The sequence below is a fragment of the Grampus griseus genome (genome assembly GCF_964374135.1).
Source record: "Grampus griseus genome assembly, chromosome: 15".
Classification (NCBI taxonomy): domain Eukaryota; kingdom Metazoa; phylum Chordata; class Mammalia; order Artiodactyla; family Delphinidae; genus Grampus; species Grampus griseus.
Window position 1 is genome coordinate 50,464,183 of NC_139009.1, and position 22,161 is coordinate 50,486,343.

General features: G+C 42.4%; 2 protein-coding genes across 2 annotated transcripts in view; one reads left to right on the top strand and one right to left on the bottom strand.

Moving 5' to 3' along the window:
• Window positions 1–4,295, top strand: part of PAPOLG (poly(A) polymerase gamma) — a 31,763-nt gene extending 27,468 nt beyond the window's left edge. Inside the window, exons 18-22 of the mRNA XM_082672003.1 lie at window positions 282–370; window positions 452–672; window positions 1,853–1,918; window positions 2,103–2,159; window positions 3,960–4,295. Of these exons, the coding sequence (XP_082528129.1) occupies window positions 282–370; window positions 452–672; window positions 1,853–1,918; window positions 2,103–2,159; window positions 3,960–4,058 (532 nt within the window). The 3' untranslated portion in view covers window positions 4,059–4,295. The remainder of the gene's footprint in view (window positions 1–281; window positions 371–451; window positions 673–1,852; window positions 1,919–2,102; window positions 2,160–3,959) is intronic.
• LOC309833591 (uncharacterized protein) overlaps window positions 1–22,161 on the bottom strand; it is a 93,923-nt gene that overhangs the window by 16,649 nt on the left and 55,113 nt on the right. The window lies entirely within an intron of this gene.

Consider the following 22,161-nt stretch of genomic DNA (forward strand, 5'->3'; position numbering starts at 1 on the left):
TTTAGAATTATTTGACAATTTGTGGTAATCCTCTGGGGCATGGTATAGGTTTATGAGTATGTGGGAGTAGATAAGTACATAGAAATGTGCAGGTTTTCCTTTAATTTTTTCTGTTAATTCTCTCCCTGGGTCCTCTTCCTTTCCCTACCCTTTTCTCTTCCTTCAGTGAAATGTTAAAGTTAGGAGTACTTGAAAGAAATTATCTTAAATGTTAAAATAAGAGTGTTTTAAATGCATACTATTTAAATCATTTAATGATGATATTTTAACACTTTTAACAGGAATAATGCTGAGCCTGCTGCTGTAGTTGTGGAAAAGCCACTGACTGTCCCGCCAGCCCAAGGACTGTCTATTCCCGTCATTGGTGCAAGTAGGTATCTACGCTTTTTTTTAGTAACGATACTACTACATTTGTATTTAATTACTGAAATCTTTCTTTTTTCCTTTTCAGAAGTTGACTCTGCAGTAAAAGCTGTATCACCTCCAGCTGTGTGTACCATTCCTACTGTAGTAGGACGAAATGTCATTCCTAGAATCACAACACCCCACAGCCCTGCCCAGGGGCAGCCACATCTAAATGGAATGTCAAATATAACTAAGAATGTTACCCCCAAAAGATCCCACTCCCCATCCATAGATGGGTCTTCTAAGAGGTTGAAAGACATAGAAAAGGTAAAATTACAACTTCAGTGGTGATTCAGTAGTTGATTTTTTTCAAAGTAAACTTAAAATAGTGCTGAAGAAACTCAAATTCTTCAGTTATCTTAGTGTTCCATTAGGATTTGACTGTTTAAAAAGAGTATTTACCTAAACCCTAATAGGATAATACTAATTGTTCATCTTAAATTCAAATTACTGGGCTTCCCTGGTGGTGCAGTGGTTAAGAATCCACCTGCCAATGCAGGGGACATGGGTTTGAGCCCTGGTCCGGGAAGGTCCCACATGCCACGGAGCATCTAAACCCATGGGCCACAACTACTAAGCCTGCGCTCCAGAGTCTGTGAGCCACAACTACTGAGCCCGTGTGCCACAACTACTGAAGCCCGTGCACGTAGAGCACATGCTGTGCAACAAGAGAAGCCACAGCAATAAGCCTGCCCACCACAAAGAAGAGTAGCCCCCACTCGCCGCAAGTAGAGAAAAGCCCGCGTGCAGCAATGAAGACCCAATGCAGCCAAAAATAAAAATTAATTATTTAAAAATTCAAATTACTAATGTGTCTAAAAATTTGAATGATCTTCGTTTCTCTTTGACTTACATAAAGGCATTATTGGTAACTAAATAATCATGTTTATTGTGTTATAATGTTGATCTCCTCTGCTTCCAGTAGGTGGTGGTAAAACTGTTTTATTCATTATCTGGATAGATTAAACAAAAAGATAAAACTTTAGAAATTAAGGGTGGCAATGGAATTGTCTAATTTAAATTCTCTTCCCTCATCAAACCATGTTCATAATAGGTTTTTTTGTTTGTTTGTTTGTTTGTTTTTGGCTGTGTTGGGTCTTTGTTCGAGGGCTTTCTCTAGTTGCGGCGAGCGGGGGCCACTCTTCATCGTGGTGCGCCGGCCTCTCACTGTCGCGGCCTCTCTTGCTGCGGAGCACAGGCTCCAGATGCGCAGGCTCAGTAGTTGTGGCTCACGGGCCCAGTTGCTCCGCGGCATGTGGGATCTTCCCGGACCAGGGCTTGAACCCATGTCCCCTGCATTGGCAGGCAGACTCCCAGCCACTGCACCACCAGGGAAGCCCACGTAATAGTTTTGATGTTAGCCTGGTCACTAATTAGTTTCTCAGTTTATATAGATTTATGTGTTTTTTATAGGTAATAGCAACTCATTTTAATGTTTATATTTTAGTTTATTCGACTTGAATCAACGTTTAAGGAATCACGTGCTGCTGAGGACAGAAAAAGAAAATCAGTGGTAAGTATATCAATAGTGTGCCTCAAAATATTTACTTTTAAAGAGCCATGTATCAGGAAAAGTACTATATTCAAAAGTAGATCAGATTATATCTGTCAACTCTTGGTTATGTTTCATTTCATGTAGAAATAAGCATTTGCATATAGGAAAGAAAGTTTTCACTTGTATGTAATTCTGTTTTTAGGATGCCATTGGAGGAGAATGTATGCCTATTCCAACTATTGATACATCACGCAAAAAGGTAATAGATAGTCTTATTTGTAATAAAATACGCAGTTAAAAATTCATAGGTAATCTGCAGGTACAAAAAGCTTACTAAGAAGAGCCTAGCATGGGGTGAGGAAAAGAGTAGTAAGATTTTGTCCCTGTCCTCAAAGACCAGCAGTATAGTTGGAAGTTGGGTTGGAAATAGCAAACAAAGTGTATGATCCTAAATGTATGTACCTCAAAAGTCTAGAAAAGAGGGAGTCGTTTAAGACTTTACGATTTATGCAGGTTATGTTCAACCTTTGTTTTCATTTATTTTTAAAGAAGCAGTTTAGTGCTCAGCACAATAATTTCTTACCAACACTTGATAGTCTTTTGTTGTACACCACTGCTTACTGACAAAATTTAGGTTTGATAGTTGGGGACCATAGTTACTAATATTTTGGAGGAACCAAATATACTGGTATACAGAGTAAGTACCTTTAAAACATGAGCTAAAGAGCCCCTAAATCTCAATTTAAAAATTTATTTTCAAAGGATTACCATTTAAGCTAATAATATTATAGGTGCTCAAAAAAATCGGCCTTGTGTAAATCAGAAGAAGCCCTTCTTTGAGAGGTTACAGCAAACAAAATGGCTTATTTTTCACCCCCCATTAAATAAAGTGTTTCTCATCACAGTCAGCTGTCACCCTGCCAGGCTCCCCAGGATGTATTGGCAATTCTAAAGCAAAATAGAAAATGTCCTCATACTTTCTATTAGTTGTAGAATTTGTAAAATTTCTTTTAACGTAAGAGTGGGTTACAAAAAGTAGAGGTGTATAATTATGTATGGTAATGGAAAAAAAATTGAGATGATATTAAAGTGTGAAATGACATGTCTGGGTTTTGCTTTAAAAGATTTCAAGTATAAAGGGTAAGGGGCATAAACCAAACAAATGTGGCAAAATTTTAATAATGTCTGAGTCTTCTTTGTGGCATCTAAGTCTTCATTTGTGGCATTTAAGTCTTCATTGTCCTTCCTATTCTCTACTTCTATGCACATCTGAAATTTTTCATGTCTTTTTTTTTGAATGGATGTGTGTATGATATAATTTGTTTAGCCTAGGTAACATGCGAGGAGAATTAATTCTTGCAGTCATCTCTTGACAAGAAGCTGATATGCTGTTTCTGTCAGACAATTATCTGTATTTTAGGCTTCTGTCTTTGTTTCTGTCTTAGACTTTGCCTTCATTATATAATAATCTTTAGTGTCTTCAAAAGCCCTCATATAGATGTCCCTGACTTTTACCATCACTGAAGTTACCTACCCTGACTACAAAGTTGGTTTTCCTAAAAACTTAATTATCTCACAAGTTGGGTTATTCTTCTGCATGAATGTATTACAGAAACTAATTGAAGGCTATGACTGGATATCAAGTTTTCCTCTGTATCACACACTCATTTTTTCACCTTGCACCCCAAGAATTTCCTGTTTAGTGACCATGCCCTTCACCTATTTCTCTTTAACATTGCCCGAGTCTGAGGAGGACTTTGTTCTTTATGCATTTCTCAGTCTAGAAGTGGCAATTGATTAAACAAAGTCCTCTTTCCTATTCATACAGTCCTCCCACTTCTACCCTTTCCCTATCCCTCTGCTTTTCACCTGTTTAAAAAAATAATAATAAGTCCCCAAAACAAGGGGACTTGAACATAGGGAAAAAATATTCAACACATACTTGAGTGTTTAGGAACTTAAAGCATTTGGAAAAAAACTCAGAGTTTTGTGACTGATTTACTCGTTGGACCTTTATAATGTGTATTTGTTTTTCCTACTTTGTATTTCTTTCTAACAGAGACTGCCCAGTAAAGAACTACCAGATTCATCATCTCCAGTTCCAGCAAATAACATCCGTGTCATCAAAAATTCCATTCGACTGACCCTAAATCGGTAAAAGCAGTGCCTCCTTACTTAAGTGAATATGCAATCATTTAGTGGCATAGATGCAGCCACTCTTTTTAAGATAGAGGTGGCTGTCATACATAAAATAAGGTGAAAGTTACAGTCATCGGCCTAACAACCTTGAAGTGGTTTTTTGAACTCTCACACTTTGACCTGCAGATGCTGTAGCATTCTCTCATTGATTGCTACATACAGTTCTCTGAGGATGACCTGCTATCAAATTATCATCTACAATATTATGGCTTTGCGTTGGAGGTTTTACTGCCTTAACTTTCGATGCTTGTTTCTCTGTTGTGGGAACCAGTTCTTGGCTCTCTGGACACTGATAAAACAAGTCCTGAACACCGCCCCCCTCTTTTTTTTAAGTCTTATGTTGTAATCATTGTATAGAACTAAAAAAGTTGAAAACAAAAAAACAAAACAAAAAATGTAATTTTCCAAATGTTAACACATTTACTTTATCATTGAAGCCACTTTGTGACACCTGAGATAAATGAATGTGAGGTATCTTCTCTGCTTTCCTCATTTGTGTAGATGTACTTATGTCTGTTCTGTTGATTTAAGTTATTTTTTCTTGGATTGGCACACGGAATATTTAACTTTTTATTGTGCCTTTCTATCCAAATGTTGCATAGTTACCAGGGAGGATTAGTCCAGTGATTACATAAGAGTTGGGCACCATAAATTCTCTATATTTTGCCTCCCATGGAGGCCTTTGAAATGCATCTTTATTAAGAATCAAAATATGACCAGGATACTGAAAGTCAGTATATGAACGGTGAAATTGTTACATATCCTATCTCATGCCATTTCTTGTTAGTTGACAGGTATTTTTTACTGAGGAGCAACTCATTCCGGCATCAACAGTAAGATGCCTTTAAGTATGGCAAACTTGTATTTTTGAAGTGTACGATTAACTTGGCATGATACTTCCTGACCATTACTTACCGCCACAACTTCAAACAGTTCCTTCGTGGACTAGGCATGCAGAAATGAGCAGTGGATTTTATTGAAACCTAAAGGCATTTTTGAATGACATTGTTACCAACCATTAATTGGCTCAGGACCTTTGTAATTTTTATTTAAATATATGAGTTGTCTTTTTTTACACTGCTTTTTTCAGTGCATTTCTTAATATTTTTTAAGTTTCATGAACGCATGCTCCATTTATTAAAATCCATAACCATGTAATTCTTCTTGTAATATGTTGATTCAGTGTTTTGTAAATGAAGTCGTATGTATTTTCAGAGTATTTTTGTATGTACTGTAAGATACCATCTTTTCAAAGAGAAAACTTTAAAACCTTTACTGTCTCTCTTTAGTCTAATTTTTTAAATATGGATTATGCTTGAATTACTCTTTAAACGAAAATGTATAGATTACACAGCCAGGAATGTTGGTATATATTACCTTCTTCAGCTTTCACTCACCATTTAGTAGGTCCAGTAGGAAAAACACAAAATGGTACATTTGAATAGTGCAGGGAAAATCCTTGGTTATATAGTTTATAGGACTCATGGGATGCCATTTAGCCAGTGGAGTAATAGTCCATTTTCTCTTGCAAGCCCTTTACCATTGAGTTGAAATACTTGAATTCTGATTGTCAGAGAGCAGGATCCTTCTTTTCCCACTCCTGTTCCTGACCCCTACGTCTCTGAAATGGAAATTCTAGTGTTTAACTTTTACAAAGGAAGACTTCTTAAAAGTAAAGAAGAGCAAGGGGAAAACAATGGTTGTTCCATTATTCACTTTTTATATAGCAAAATATGAGAATGAAATCCCATAACCAAGTTGTAGCTTCCTTGGCAAAGCTGTTCTCTTAGTTGACCCTTTTTCTTTATTCAAGTATTTTGAGATTTGTTCTATAAATACTCTATTTGAGCAAAAGAGAATGATTATGCAAGGACTGAATAACTGTCACCTGACTTAAAACATTGATTGATTGAAAACTTCTTTAATAAGGGCTTTAAGAATTCCCCATACGTACATCCATGTTTACCCTATTATATAAACCGATTCCTTGGAGTAACTAGCGGAGTTCATCTTTAATAAGAAAGCAACAGGCCTAACCTTTGTACTGTAGTATAGTCATTCCTCTTGTTTTAATGGTCCATTTGACATGGGGTTAAGACATAGCCAAGAGTTTAATGTTAGACTTCTCAAAGATAGCATTCTTCAACCTGTTTGGTAACTGGGGAGTTGATGAGGTGCTTTTGAGATAGCGGGTTTGGTCAGAAATGAAGTGTTTTCTATCCTGAACAGTAGGTAGAACATTGAGTACAGTTGACCCTTGAACAACACAGATTTGAACTACATGGGTCCAGTTATATGTGGATTTTTTTCAATAAATATAGTACTTGTATTTTCATTTCACAGAACTTTAAACTAATTAATTAATTATAGGGGAAGGTTTGATTGAGATCACAATATGTGGAATCGAAAGAACTAGGGTTTGAGTCCTGATTCGATCCAGACTGTTTCAGCTTCCTGCCCTTGGGTGAGTCATGTATCAATTCCTTTGTTTTTGAAGCAGAGCTAGCAGTACAGGTGTTTTCAACTGGGGTGAGTGGGTTGGTGCCCCTAACTCCTGCATTGTTCAAGGGTCAGCTGTACATTTTGTTACCATGGTAGGAGACCTCCATTGTAAGGGTTCCAAGTAAGTAAGAGGGAATGGTCTGCAGTTATGTGCTGTGTTCACAGGCACTAGGTAGATGCATTTGATTTCAAGTGTAGAGACTATACCTAGAAATATAACTAGAAATATATTTTACAAAGTCAAATAACCTGTTCTTCAGTATGTAGACACATGTTCATTTTCACAAGGGTATTTTAATCTCATTTTTCAGTGACTGGCTCTAAAGAATAATATATCAATGAAACAATTATCTGCTAGTTTAAACCTTAGGGACTTAACTAATTTGAGAGACAGGATAAATGGCTTAAAGCCTTGTAAAATTGGGGCAAGAGGATCTTACAAGACTATGCTTACAATAAGAGTTTTTGTCTTAAGGCAGCAATTTAGTAACATCATTAAAATGCTTACTGTCCTATATAGTTGCAGTGAAGTGAAGTGAAGTGAAGATGGGCAACGTCGAAATGGGCTGAACTTATTTTCCACTGTGTCCCACAGCTTTGAAATAGAAATTCCTAACCTGCGGATCATGGACTGTAGGGAATCCCTTGCAAATGTATATAAGAAGTTTTTGTTCATATACATTTTTCTGAGGGAAAGTTCATAATTTCATCAGCTTCTCAAAGTGGTCACGACCCTTAAAAAAAAGTTAGGAACCACAGCTTTTCAGGATTGAATAATCCCAAACTCTTTGCAGTTTTCTTCTTAAGATTTTTCTGTGGTGTATTTCTGAAAATGTACTGTGGCTCTTAACTAGTAAAGTGGGCTAATGAAGGACTCTGGAACACTGAATTTCTCTCCAAGTTTCTTTATATATCTCAGATGAAACTTCATCAGTATTTAGAAAAAGGTGTATGATTAGGTTTGTGTCTTCACTTAACGTAGATTCATTAACAGGGTCAAACTTAAGTTCAACAAATTTCAGCCTAAGAATGATCAGAGTAGAATAGCTTAGAATAATGATTAGAAATGGTAAAAAAATAGGATTTATCATTAAAGATCCTAATCCTTTGATTTTGGTAGGCTTAAGTTTCTTATTTCTCCATGTTTGTGGTTCAGATCAGAACAGACTGAACAGACCAATAAACAGAACTTTAGTGTAAAAAAATTTTTTCTAATAAATAAAATTGTGTGTGTATTTAAATAAATAACTATTAAAAATTCCAAAGCTTAGAATTTAGGTCATGATAATAGTGATGAATATAGTGCAAGTGGTGGAAGAAAACTGGTCTCAATAATGGTGACTATTTCCTTAGGATTTTTTAAAAGAATTGTACAAGGTCAGACTCTTCCCAAATTTCCCATTTTTTCTGGAATAATTTTATATTTGAAGTAGTTGAACATAAGATTATCATCAGGCTTGCTATAATTTTTAATGTATTGCTGCATTTTTAGCAAGGACCCACGTAATTACCTTAAAAAGTGCTTAGGATATCTTTGAGGTCAATGGTGCTACATCACGTCACAGTATTATGTAAGATGAATGCAGCTCCTGTTCCTTTTTAGCTAGCTGTTTGTGTAGTTCATATTAATTTTTCCTGCCTTTTATCTGGATTGTCTTAATTTCTTAGTTGTACACACGAGCCTCATTATCTGTCTGGAATAAGTAATCAAATAAACTTGCTTTGATAAATAGGTGTTGATGATTGACTGATATTATTCGGGAGTAACTTAACAGTACCAGACGTCTTTAACTTATTTATCAAACTGACAGCCAATTCGGTCCTTCACCACTCAGAGTCTTTGGCAGGTAGTGGTATCCACAACCTGCTTAACATAAAAGCAAAGTTCATACTCAGTTTGCCTTACACGGAATATCTGATTAAACCTTAGCAAGCAGTAGCATCTGCCTCAAGTGTTGAGGGCAAAATTCTATCACCCTGTGGTCAACATCAGGCAACCAGAATACTCTCCTAATGGCTGGACAGAGGTGCATTTAGCAATCAGATCTTGGGTACTGTCCACAGAAGTACAAGCTACAGAGCTTGTTACATTCTTGTTAATGACTTGTTTTTAGCCTATCCACCTATCTTAAATCAGGTACTGAATTCACAAATAAGAACCTGCTGTCTACATCAAGATATTAGCAAGCCACTCATGGCACCAGTGGAAACACACTTGACATTTATTAAGCTAATTAGCAAAGCCTCCTGTATTGAGTGAGCTGTGGATAACAGAAGGGCTTCTAATAGTCACTTGTGAAGTACACTGATTGGAGTGCCAGCTGACCATCCCTGGAGTGTGAATTTCTGATTAGGGCAACTCACTGCTCCTAGGATATAACTTTAACACAATTATCACACTATGCTGAATGTGTTAAATTAACATCATAACAGGTTCTTTGTGGCTCTGAATGCATTAAGCTATTAAGGGCAAGATAGAATTTGATGCTTTTAAAGCGCATGTTCCAAAAACTATCTTTCACACCATATCCAGCCAAACTATTACTTACTAGTCCTTAAAAAGACACACTTCTAAACCCGTCCTTGCCAACCTCTGATTACTGACATTTTGAGCCTAATGGCCACATAAAGCCTTCCATGATAATCTGGTCAGAATCAATCATCCTACCTTCCCAACACGTTACTTGTGACTTTTCAACGTTTTAGTTACTCTAACTTGCATAATGTTCCGTTTACATACTTGCTTTCCCCTGAGAGGTTGTAAGTTGAGAGTAGGAAGCTATATCCAAGAATATGTAGTGGGTACCCAGAAAATCCTGAAGAAGAAAATGTGTGAGGGACTTCCCTGGCAGTCCAATGGTTAAGACTCTGCGCTTCCACTGCAGGGGGCATGGGTTCCATCCCTGATCAGGGAACTAAGATCCCACATGCCGTGCAGTGTGGCCAAAAATAAATTTTTTTAAATGCATGAGTTCTGTTTCGTTGGTTGGTTTTGATTTTTTTCTTTTTAGTCTGAAGAGGGTTATCTAGAAGAGAGACCTGATGAAGGAACTAACAGAAGCAAACAAAACTTAGTGAAAATCATTAAGGCACGTTTCTTTTTCACTGTGAAGATCATTAAGATGCATTTTTCAAACTTTTTCAACTGTAACACTTAGTTAAAAACATTTTAGGGCTTCCCTGGTGGTGCAGTGGTTAAGAATCCGCCTGCCAATGCAGGGGACATGGGTTCGAGCCCTGGTCTGGGAAGATCCCACATGCTGCAGAGCAACTGAGCTGGTGCGCCACAACTACTGAGCCTGCACTCTAGAACCTGTGAGCCACAACTACTGAGCCCATGCACCTCAGCTACTGAAGCACATGCACCTAGAGCCCGTGCTCCGCAACACGAGAAGCCACTGCAATGAGAAGCCCGCGCACCGCAACGAAGAGTAGCCCCCGCTCACCGCAACTAGAGAAAGCCTGCTCGCAGCAACGAAGACCCAGCACAGCCAAAAATAAAATAAATTAAAAAAAAAACATTTTATATTGCAAGCCAGCACATACATGAATATGTGTGTGTATATATAATTTATATATGTATATACACACATAGGTAATTAAAACAAGTTTCACAAAATGCTCTCCTACTATGCGAGATGCAGGTTGATATTTTAAGAGCCAGCTGTGATCTCACTAAGGTGATTTCACAGCCTCTCCTGAGTTGTCACCTACAATTTGAAATACACTAGAAGTTCTCTTCCCAAAAGTTCATCTCAAACTTGGATCATCTTTCTTTATTCAGCCTGTTTTAGAATGCAAACTGTTACAGCAAATAGTACTGAAAGGCTAGTAGGGTGAAGCATGGTGGAGAAGTAGATGAGGCTAGCTACTCCTTTCTCCCAAGGAAAAATGTTACCCAAAAGACTTAACATCTTTGCATCAACTGACAATAAAGAAAAAAAAATCATGAAAGCCAAAAAATCAGCAAACGGCAAGAATTGGGACGTTTGGATGGTATTTATTTTAGTATTGGTTAGTTGACCTCAGCTGACCAAGGGGTGTCATCAATCCCTGGAGGGTGCACTGGGGATGGACTGAAGAATGACAGGCTTAACTTATTAACCAAAGTCACTAGAGTGAAATGTATAAATTTCTCATTTAGAAAATTCTATTGTACACACACAGCTCTCATATAATATCCCAACATGGTCGAGGAACTCAAGGGTACCAGAGAATTGGGGTCCAATAGTAAAATTATTACTATCTCCTGTGGAATTCTAGACCATAATTATAAATGTTTAACATTTCCTAAGCAGTTAGCATGTGCCTTTTTAAACATTATAGCACTTAATCTTTACAATGATCCTAATAAGGTAGCACTGTTGTCCTTATTTTACAAATGAGGAAATTGAGACAAAGAGTTTATGTGACCAGCTCCAAACTTCTAAATATTAACTGGCAGACTCGGGCAGTATTATGATTCAAAGTATAGCGCTCAATCATATCTCCCATTTATGAAAGAACTTACATGGAGGTGTGGATCAGATTCCTGTCACCTTGCATTCTTCTGTGGAGTCTGGAACTTTTGAGGGAAGGCTGACCAGCAGCAGCAACAGTCATTTGTGCCAGGCTGCAGGGGGCACTGTGGCCTCCTGCAGGGAGCCCAGGGCTAAGACTCAGGAAAGCCCAGTTCTGCCCAGGCTCTGCCACTTACATCTGTGTACCTTCAACAGACACTCAACCCTCCTGTGCTTTGCTTTCTCCCACCTGAAACACTTGCCCTTCAAACCTCATGGGAAAGCTGTGACATGAAAATATTCCAAAAGATTGGCAGGTTCTACAAACAGGATGGACAAACAGACTGTTACTCTCCCAGAATAACAGCTGTGTAGCATTCCTTAGCCATCAGTCTAAGAGCAGGAAGAAAAGGGATCCAGGAGGAATATCGCCAAGAAAAGAAAAGTAAAAATGAAGTTTTACTTGATATGCTTGATCATAGTGAGAGGATATTAACACTTCTGTCAGAGTTTGAGAACAACCAAATAATTTTTTAAATGACACATCTTAATTTCAGTGAAACTATATAAAAGGAAATATATGCTTTATATTATATATATATATTTTATATATAAAGCTATATAAAGAGGAAATAAATCCACAGTATATCACATGGCTCAGCTATAAACATTCATATAGTCATAATAATATAAGTAGAGAATATTGAACTAGCCCCAAATTATACCTATACTGAGAAGGGGTGGCAGAGGGTCGGGGGGAGAATAGGGTGTCAGAGAGTGAAATCCTCACCTTCAGTGGTAGTAAGTAGAAAATATCTAAAACCAAAAAGTGTAGAATAGTGTAAGCATGTTATTTAGAAATAATAGAAAAATAAATAGTAACTAGGAATAAATAATAGGAGAAAAGTCTTAAAGACTTGAAAATAAATGGCTCTAGGGAGCAGAAATCAGGACTGAGGAAGAGGAAGGGAGAAGACAACTTTTTGTTGTTTTTTAAGAAGAGTTGTAGAACTTTTTGCCTTTTAAACTAGTATATCCACTATCTCTAACCAGTATGCAGTCAGAGAATGTTGTAGACTTTGGAACAGATAGATCTTGGCTCCAACCAGTACTGCTTGTGAGACCTTGGGTTCCAGGTTCCTAATCTGAAAAGTGAGACTATCAATACCTGTTTGGCCAGTGAAGCATCGAGAAGTGGTTTAGAAGCTCTGCAGCCAGACTGCCTAGGCTCAGACTCCAGCTCCGACTGACTGACAGAAGTTGTGAAAATTCCTTAATTTCTCTGTGCCTCGGTTTTCTCTTCTGAAAATGGTGGTTACGATCACAGAACCTACCCCAGAGTTGCTAAATGGATTGAAAGAGAGATCCAGAAGCTCCTGGCACATAGTGAAGTTCAATGAATAACTGAGGCATTAGAGGGTTACACGAAACAGTGCATCGTGCACTAGGCATGGTGCTTGACCCTGAACGGGCATCCACTTCTAAACACACACCCAAAGAATCAGGGAAGAAGCCGGCGCTGGTCTCCCCAACCAGACTGAAGTACTAGATCTCTACCTTCCATGCAATGATGTGAAGATAAGTGGTCCCTGCCGGGCCACCAAGCCCCTCCCTACACGTACTTCCTGGAAGAGTTGTTTTATTTGGAGAAAGTATGTAAGACTCATTTAATTCTTACAGAGTTTCACTGGCTTGTTCTTTGGTCTGCTTAAATGTTACAACGGGTTAGGCTGAGATGAGAGTGGCTATCAAGGCCGTTTGTGCCAGCCAGGACTCACGGAGCGCCTAGCGGGGCAGCTGCACCACCAACGTGCAGTAGACGCTCTCTGGCTTAAACAAGCATCCTCTGATTTCAGGTGAGCCTACACCTGTGAAACCTGCCCACGCATGGAGAGATGGCCACAGGAATGATCCAAAGCCACACCCGTCCCCAGACGTACCTATACCTCTTGACTCCCGCCTCTCCTGGGAGACAAGACTAACCCAGCTCCAAGTCACTTCCTGCCAGGGCTTCAGGGCAATTCAAAGAACATCTAAGTGCAGGTTCTTTCCAAATAGATTGGTTTCTTGAAACTCACAAGAAGTCAAACATCAGAAAAGAGGGGATTTCTGAAAGCCACCCACTAGGATGGCAACTGGTCCTTGGTAGTTTCAAATATTAAGAAAAGAAAAACAAATCCGCGTTGATTAGGCAGTATCTAATCTCCCTGAGCACAGGAAGTGAAGGCAATTGAGCCTGATTTGCAGGAGGCCCTGAGGGTGTACAAAGCAGCCACTCCTCTAGCAAAGCCCACTCACCGTCTGCAGAGACACCTGCTTTTCCTGCCCCAAGCTGAGCACACCAGAGGGAAAGCACCATTAAATTCCCTGTGAGCTCGGGGCCCACTAACTGCACCAAGGTCACCAGGTGAAGGGGTTGGGGAAGGAGGGAAGAAAGGATGAGATCAGTTTGACAGGCTAAGTTGATGGGGTCAGTGGGAGACAAGAGCCATGAAGCCATTCATTCCACAAATGTTTATGGAGCCCCCAACATTCACCAGGCATTGACTTAGCCACCCAGGACACAGACAAGAATGAAACTTGTCCCTGCTCTGAAGGACCCCCTAAGACTGGTAGGAAGCTGACGGACATCTTGGTTCTGCCACACCATGGGAGCACAGCAGAGGGACCCCTTACTTCTGCTTTGGTCAGGGATGGTGCTAGGGAAGAACGACCTTAGGGTTGAAAGTTGTAGAACAATTAGGAGATTTCCAGGCAGACAAACAGTTGGGGGAGGTGGGAGGGTGAAAAGCAATGCAGAGGAAACCACATGTGCAAAGGATGGAGGGTCTGGAAATTAGATGGTGTAGTAGGGCTGTGTGAAAGGAGTACTGGATGCATTTAGGGAGAAGGTGTAAGAAGAGGCTAGAAATGTCGGCAGAGTCCCAATACCTGTGCATGGGAGAGGGAGAGAAAGAGGCACGGAGACGGTGAGTTTCCTGCTATGGTCTAGCTAAGAAATGGGGAGAGCAGAAACCACAGCAGCAGAGAGGGGACATATTTCAAGAGGTTTCTGGGGGTAGAATGGATGGGATCCGCGGACAAACTGGATTAGGGAAAGAGTAGAGGGTAGTTCCCACGTCCTTGGGTTGGAAGATACTTTTCTGTCGTTAATTCCGAGAATACAGGGGCAGTGTTGGGGTAAGAGGGTCATGAATTCAGATTTGGCAGCGTCAAATTTGAGCTGCCTCAAGCTCACCCTTATGAAGATGTGCAGTAGAGAGTGGGAAACACAGACATACCTCATTTTATTGCACTTTGCAGATACTGTAATTTTTACAAATTGAAGGTTTGTGGCAACCCTGCATTGAGCAAGTCTATCAGCACCATTTCTCCAACAACATTTTCTCACTTCCTGTCTCTGTCTCACATTTTAGTAATTCTCACAATATTTCAAACCCTCCACCAGCAAAAAAATTACAACTCGCTGAAGGCTCAGATGATGGTTAGCGTGTTTTAGCAAAAAGTGTTTTAAAAATTAAGGTATGTGCTTTCTAGACATAATACTATTGTACACTTAACAAACTAGAGTATAAACATACCTTTTATATGCACTGGGAAACCAAAAAAAATTTGTGTGACTCACTTTATTGCAGTGGTCTGGAACTGAACCCGCAATACCTCCGAGGTGTGCCTGTACTGGTCTGGAGTCCAGGAGAGAGGTCTTGGCTGGAGGTTCAGGTTTCACAGTTTGGCAGGGTTGGCTTTACAGATACTTGTTAGTGGGGAACTAGCCTTATGAGAGGGGTTCTCCTATTGGAGAAACAGAGGGGACAGCTTATCTGATTGGTCATCTTGGGGAAGGAACTAAGCAAGTGCAGCCAGGCCGTGGGGGCTTACCCACTCTGGATCTATCCTGCTGTGTGCTGAGTGGTTCCCTGGGACTGCAGTGGGTGGTCTGTAGAGAGTGAGCCACTTGAAGCAGACCCAAAGCTATGGTCTCCAATCAGCATTTTCAGTAATAAAGCGAACATTTTGATCGCCATCTGTCTTCTACAAACTCATGAGGGAGAAGGTGTTGTTTATTGAAACCACTGCCAAACTCCCAACACTACTAGTGTACGTTTTGTTTGCTGTACTTTTCTCTCCTCTGCATTCCAAGCAGGTGGTCAGGCCTGTTAGTGGAAATATCTTTCCTAAGATGTTTTTGCAGGGTGAGAAAGCAATCACTGGTAGCCTGTGCAAGGTGTTCCTGGGGCCAGGGCTTTGAGGGCTGCAAGAGGAGACAGAAGAGATTCGACCCTGGACTGGGAAGAGGGAAAATACCAGCAGGTCCCCGAGGAGGACTGGGGTCTGGATGCTGCTCTGTGTCAACTCGCCAGGGAGGTGACAAGTCCTCAATGAGGGCAGCTGAGCAGCGCAGTTGGGAAGGCTGGACCCCAGGCCCAGGAGCTCTCACTTTACCAAGGATTCCTTTGCTCCAAGCAGTAAGGCCACTGGCCCTGAGGAACCATGGGCCCAGACCAGGGAACATCTCAGCAATTATCAGCCAGACCAAAGACCAATGGCTTTGCCTGGAGGGACCTCCCAGGAGGAGCCGACTTGGCACACCCCTGGGTGGAAGGGGGGGACGTTTACCGAGATTAATTTCCTGCCAGCACAGTAGAATCGGGGCTCATTGCCAGACTGAAGTTGATTTAAACAAAGTCAAGAAGTGTATTTCCTTCACTTCAGAGTTGGAAGACTAGGATTCACAGCTCTGACCGTAGTTATCAGAACACAGGGGTGCTGGGAGTACTGAATGCGGGGCTCAGAGAGAGTGAAGCCAGGGAGTGTGGGCAAAAGCCTGGACAATCTCAGATTTAGGGGTAAGTGAAGAAATAAGGGGCTGAAAAAGCAAAATCAGCAAGGCAAGAGATGCTAAAGAGAAGAGTTAATAGCATTAAATACTGCATGAGTCCACTAAGACTAGGACTGAAGTGTAGCCATGTGATCTGGCTGACCTTAGGATGACCTTAGCAGAGCAGTGCTGTGGAGGTGGACTCGAATGCAAGGAATAAAGGTCACATTCTCAAGAAGAGCAGCAGGGGAAGAAGGGAGAATCAGGGGTCATAGATCGAAGTGGAGGGAAGGTTTATTTTGGACTTAAGAGATTTCTGAAGGTGCCTTAAATTTGAGGAGAAGAAGCCAATGGAACAATTGCAGATACTTCATAGCACTGGATCCAGAGGACAGGAACATTTGCACATGTTAAGGAACGAGCCCAAGCAGGGAATAGGAATATGGAAAGGAAGGCAGAAGGTAGAAGTGATGGTAAGCTGCCACTTTTTTTAAAAAAAAAAAAATTTATTTATTTAGGTTGCACTGGGTCTTAGTTGTGGCAGGTGGGCTCCTTAGTTGCGCCTCACGGTCTCCTTATTTGTGGCTTGAGGGTTCCTTAGTTGCAGCATGCGAACTCTTAGTTGCAGCATGCATGTGGGATCTAGTTCCTTGACCATGGATCAAACCTGGGCCCCCTGCATTGGGAGCGCAGTCTTAACCACTGTGCCACCAGGGAAGTCCCAAGCCACTTCTGATATTACATTATAAAAAGACTATGCCTTCCCTCTTGGGCACTCTTGTCTTGCTCTCCCTTGAGTCACTCCCCCCTGAGGGGAAATCAGCTGCCATGTGTAAGGCAGCCCTATGTAAAGGCCCATATCAGTGACCCTAGAAGAGGATCCTTCAGCACCAGCTTGATTGCACTCTATGAGAGACCTTGAAGGAGAGGCACCCAACTAAAGCACAGCCAGAATCCACAAACCATAAGATAATAAATGTTCATTCTTTTCAGCCACTAAGTTTTGAATGCAGCGATAGATAACTATGAAGAAGTAGATATGTTTGCATGCAGGGAAGGCAAACATTTGAGGGAGCATGTGCCTGAAAGCCTTCCACTTTCTGTGCTGAGAGCAAGTTGAACAAGAGAACAAAGGTTTGGCATGGCTACATTGGAAGATGAGAAATTCAGCTGGCTAAGGGTGCATGAAAGAATGTGCCAGTACTCGTAAGAGCCCAGCTGAGATGGGTGATTTAAAAAAAAGTTGAAGCTACTGCAATAAGCAGTTAAGGACTTGTTGTCCAGCTACCTTGACACCCTGCAATAGAAGAGAAAGAGGTTGTTGAAATGACCAGGATTGGGAGTTTATAAGATGATGAAGTAGAAAGCCAAAGAAGCAAATCAGTTGGAGATGCAAGAGACGGGCTACAGTGATGGAACCACAGGAGGGGAACAAGAGGTGGTGAGAAGGTCACAACTGGATGGACAGAGAATGGTAGGTAGCCTCAGTGAAGCTGGGGAGCTGCTTAATGGGCTTAAGAGTGAGAGGAATCAAAAGGCCCTAGGCCTGTGCTCAGAGAGGAGCAGTTCTGGGTGACCAGATGACTCAGGCTGTGCCCACGGGTGCAGGTTTCTTAAACAAGTGCCTTCTGCCAACTCCTCCAGTCTGATTCAAGCCAACCTGAGCTCCCTTCATCCCATCACCATGAACGCCATGCTTCAGCCACAAAGGACTCCTGTGGTTCTGTTCTCATGTCGGCCTGGGTTGCCCTCCCTTCCAACCCCGTCTTTCCCCAACAGATTCCTTTTCAACCCTCAAGCTCCAGCTCATGTTCTGCATCCTAAGTGAGCTCCTCACAAATGTCTACTATCTGAATTAATGCCTCCCCACCCCCAGCCCAGTTTTGCACCTATTACAGCCTTGAGTTTGCCATACATTATCATTAGGTTGATGGGGTTTTCTGTTTTCTCCATCGGAAGGTACATCCTTGGCGGGTAGACAGTGCGAGCCAGGACATTTAGGTAGCTGGTGTTCCCAGAAGAGTGTCTGATTTGCAATCAGTGCTCAGTACTGAACTGGATAAAGTAGTAAAATAATAAGGCTGAAGGCACTGAGCATACAGTAAGTACAGTAAGGGCAGCGGGAGAGAGCTCGTCCGTTCACTGTGCGTCTGCCGACACTCACGACAGCTGTGCCAGGGAGCTCTTCCAAGTTTGGAAGACTAAGGCTCAAAGGTTCAGACTTGGCCATCACTTGTCTCTTTACTCCTCCCTAGGGTCTCATCCAGTCTCCAGACTAAAATCCATCAATATGCTGACAACTCCCAGAATTCCTCTCCAGCCCAGAGTGTTCCCGGGATGGACTCTAGACACAACTCCCACTGCCTCTGCCACCTCTCTAACAGGCTCTCAAACGCACATGGTCACAGACTCCTGATTCCGCCGCAAAATGTATTGCTCCCACAGCTGTCTTCATCCTAGTAAACGGTGACTCCGCTCTACCAGGTAGGACTAAAAAATATCGACTCCTCTCTTTCACACAACCTCCCTCAGCGGTCCGATCGGCACTTCCTGTCAGCTCCACCACCCGCAGGTGTCTACATTCAACCACCCACTCCCCTGCTTCCAGCACCTGCCACCTGGATTATTGCAAGCCACTCCTTACCACCTGCCGGCTTCCCGCCTGCCCCCTTCAGCGCATTCTTGGCACAGCAGCAGAGAGGTTCTTTTCAAATGTAAACCCCATCTTTCCGCTCTCCCGTTTAAAACCTTCCGCTAGCGCCCCATCTCAGATCCTCAGATGGCCTACCAGGCCCTGCCTGATCCGGTCTCCTGTCAATCACTGCTGATTTTTTAAAATAGCTTTTTCAGATATAATTCACATAACATACAGCTTGCCTACTTACGGTGCACAACATTCCCAGAGTTGTGCAGCCACCATCTCAATGAACGTTACAACGCTTTCATCATTTCAAAAAGAAACTGAATCCCCTAGCCATCACTCCCCCATCTTCCCCTCTCTCCCCGTCCCAGGTACCCGGCTTTCTGTCTCCATAGATTTCCCTTTTGTGGATATTGCCTTGAAATCTCTCTGAGTTTCTCTCTGCCTCCTGAAAGCCCCTTCTGCCCACCTTCTCCCTCCTCCTCTCCTACCCCACCCAACACCTTGGCCTCCTGATTCTCCCTGAACACTCCCTTCTCAGGGCCTTTGCACTTCGGTTCTCTCCACCTGAACCCCATGGTCCCCAGATCACGGCCACACCTCATGTCTCCACTCAAATGCCACCTTCTCAGGGAAGGAAGCCTTCCCTGACCGCCATACAAAACAGCACTCCCATCATTCGCTTACCCCGCACCTTACTTTCTCTGCGTCACTAATCATGATATATAATATATGTAATTTATACAATATATATATAAAATTATATAGGAGATCAAGCATATTTTTTTTCCTTTTTTAATTGCCTGTTTCTCCCTGCCACCCATGGAATATAAGCTCCAGAGGGAAGGGGTTACCACTTTTGTACCCTTAGTGCCTTGAACAGCACCTGAAATGTACTCTATAAATATCGCCAAATGAACAGCAGAAACAGGACTTGAACATGAGTCTACTGGACTCCAAAACCTATAGCTTCAGTCACTGTACTCTGCAGATCTCAGAAAATGGGAAGGATTTGGACAGTGGCAAGAGGTAGGAAGGTCTAACACCCATGCTCAGGGTGGTGGATGCTGAGGTACGTTGCCCAGGTCTCCCCTCAGGATGGGGTGTTCTTTACCCCAGCTGCGGGGAGCGTTGGCAGCCAGCAGCTCACAGCTGCATCCTCAGGGCTGGCCCTGGCCTAAAGAGAGCCACCTCCCTCAAGGCCACTCTACCCCTTTCCAAAGCAGCCTGTATCCAATGGTCAATGTGGGGTATAAAGCCTGCCCCGAGCTCCAACTGTAAAGGGCCATCCTAGCTCCGGAGCTCCTTGTGACATTTGGTGAAGACTTTGTTGGGACAGCATCAAAGTTCAACTTTTCCCTCCAACAATCCTGCTGCCTTTCCTCCTCCCACAGGCATTGATCTTGAGTTCACTCCCCAATAAACTTTGTGCAGGCAAATCTCTGTTGCAGAGCCTACTTTCTGGGGAGCTCAACCTGTGAGGCTCAGAATAAATCCTCCAATGACTTTCCAGAAAGGTCAAAAGATCTTTGGGAAACTGGACACAGAACAAGTAAGCTGGGCCTCTGAAAGCTATGCCAACAACCAGATGAGCCAGGCTCATCACATCCCTTTTAACAGAATAACATGGAAAGGAAGAGAATGTGGCGTGCGTGGCCCACGACCACTGCCACAGCTCGGGAGTATCCCTCACGTGAAAGCAACTTCATGTCTTAGCCAAGCAGACCTCAGCTTGGGTCCCTGCCTGTGCCATGACCTCACCCTGCTGAGCCAAATCTGCAGCAACTCATGAGTCATCGGGCTCGATCATAATTTCCTATTAGCTACGTACCCCGCCCCAAAGGACAGTGGTTATCTTCACCTCCCCCTTCTGGAGCCTGGCTGCTGAGTGGGAGAGAAGAGGGGAGGGGAAAAGGAGTCATCAAGAAATGACAACCCCAAGGGGGCAGCAGTATCCCTGCCTGAAGTCTAGAGGGGAACAGGCAAAATTATTAAAATCATACTTGCCTGTCAGCCTTTCAGTTGAATAAGAAATTAGAAGGTGGTCTCCTCTCTAGTGTGGGAGCAGCTTGAGGGCAGGCATCAGTTATCATAAGTAATAGTACAGCCATTCATAAGACCATGAGTCATCCTAAGGCCGCTTCTCATATAGAGACTGGACCAAGCTCTGTTCTGGGCACTTGACATATATTCAACTAGTTTCACCCTCTTAACAACGCTTTCAGGTAGGTGCCAATCTTATCACCCTCATTTTGCACGTGAGACTAAGGCACAGAAAGCTTAAGAAAGGGTAGGAAACTTACTAAGGCCACACAGGTTACAAGAGAGTTTGGCCACTGTACCTACCACACTACCGGTGTGTATAATTCAGGGCCGAAGGCAGTGCTTGGGTTTGGTGGGGTACACTGCCCTGGAGGCCCTTCTCACAGCTAACCACACACCCCTCAGGGGCAAGTAGGGGTGAGCGGCCCCCTGGGTTAAAGAAACCATGGGTTAAGGAGAAGTGCAGGGGCTTCCCTCCAAGCGCCCCTTCTTCCTGCCTAGGGTATGGGCTGTGAACATCTCCCCATGCCTAGATTCACGGCGCCTGTTTTCTCTTTGATGCATTCATTCTTTCCAGATTTTTTTACTTTCTTTCCGTTTGCTCACAAGGGAAGGCCTGCTGGGGCGGAAACATCATGCTTGAGTGAAAGGAGAACAATGGGTGCTGGCGGCCGAGGAAGCCTCGAGTGTGGTGGCTGTACTGCGGTTCCAGAACTTCCTCCAGGCAAGATCTGATCTGACAAGACACACAGCAGGGCTGATGCAGACATTCATCACTTCCTCCCTCAACAAAAGGTGCTAATAAAATAAACTTCTCCTCTCACTGGCCACTTGGCCGCTGTGTTGATTACAGCAAGATCTTTATGGACTCTGGTTCTTTACTCATCCTTTCCGAGTATTATTTTCCTTGTACCTATAAGCCCCAGCCCCTCCCAACACACACACACAAGAACTTGGCTGCGTTTTTCCTTGGGCGTCTCTGGGTAGTGTTGTTTATTCCCAAGTTACCCTCCTGGACCAAAAAGAGTGATGATCCCCTTAGGTTCCAGATTTTAGAACTGTAAGAATGTCTAGGTTTAGCTAGACCAGTGTTTCCCAAGCTGTTTTCATTATTACCCCCTAAAGAGCCTTGTCAGGTATTCTTTTCCTAATCGCCCTTCTTCCCATGACATTACTGTCTACCAGCATATCTCAGGGCCACGAACCATTGTAATATCTAAGATTTTTTTCACATACCTCTGCCCTCACCCCCCGCCCCACTTCACCTAAGAAACACCTTGGGGTTAATATCGCCTGCTAGGAATATATGAGCTGGAATCAGCAACAGAGTTTCCAGCCTGGCACTTTCTTCCTTTCAGTGGTGATTGCTGACATCCTGCCCCAGCGCTGCATTTCTTGCTCCTGGTTGTAAATAAACTCCCATCTACCTCTCCCAGTCAAACCTTAAGCCTGAAGTAATTTCACTCGTAGGTAATTACCCAAGAGAAATGAATGACTGTGTCCACCAGAAGACCAGTACAAAAATGTTCATAGCAGCTTTAATTGTAACAGCCCCAAA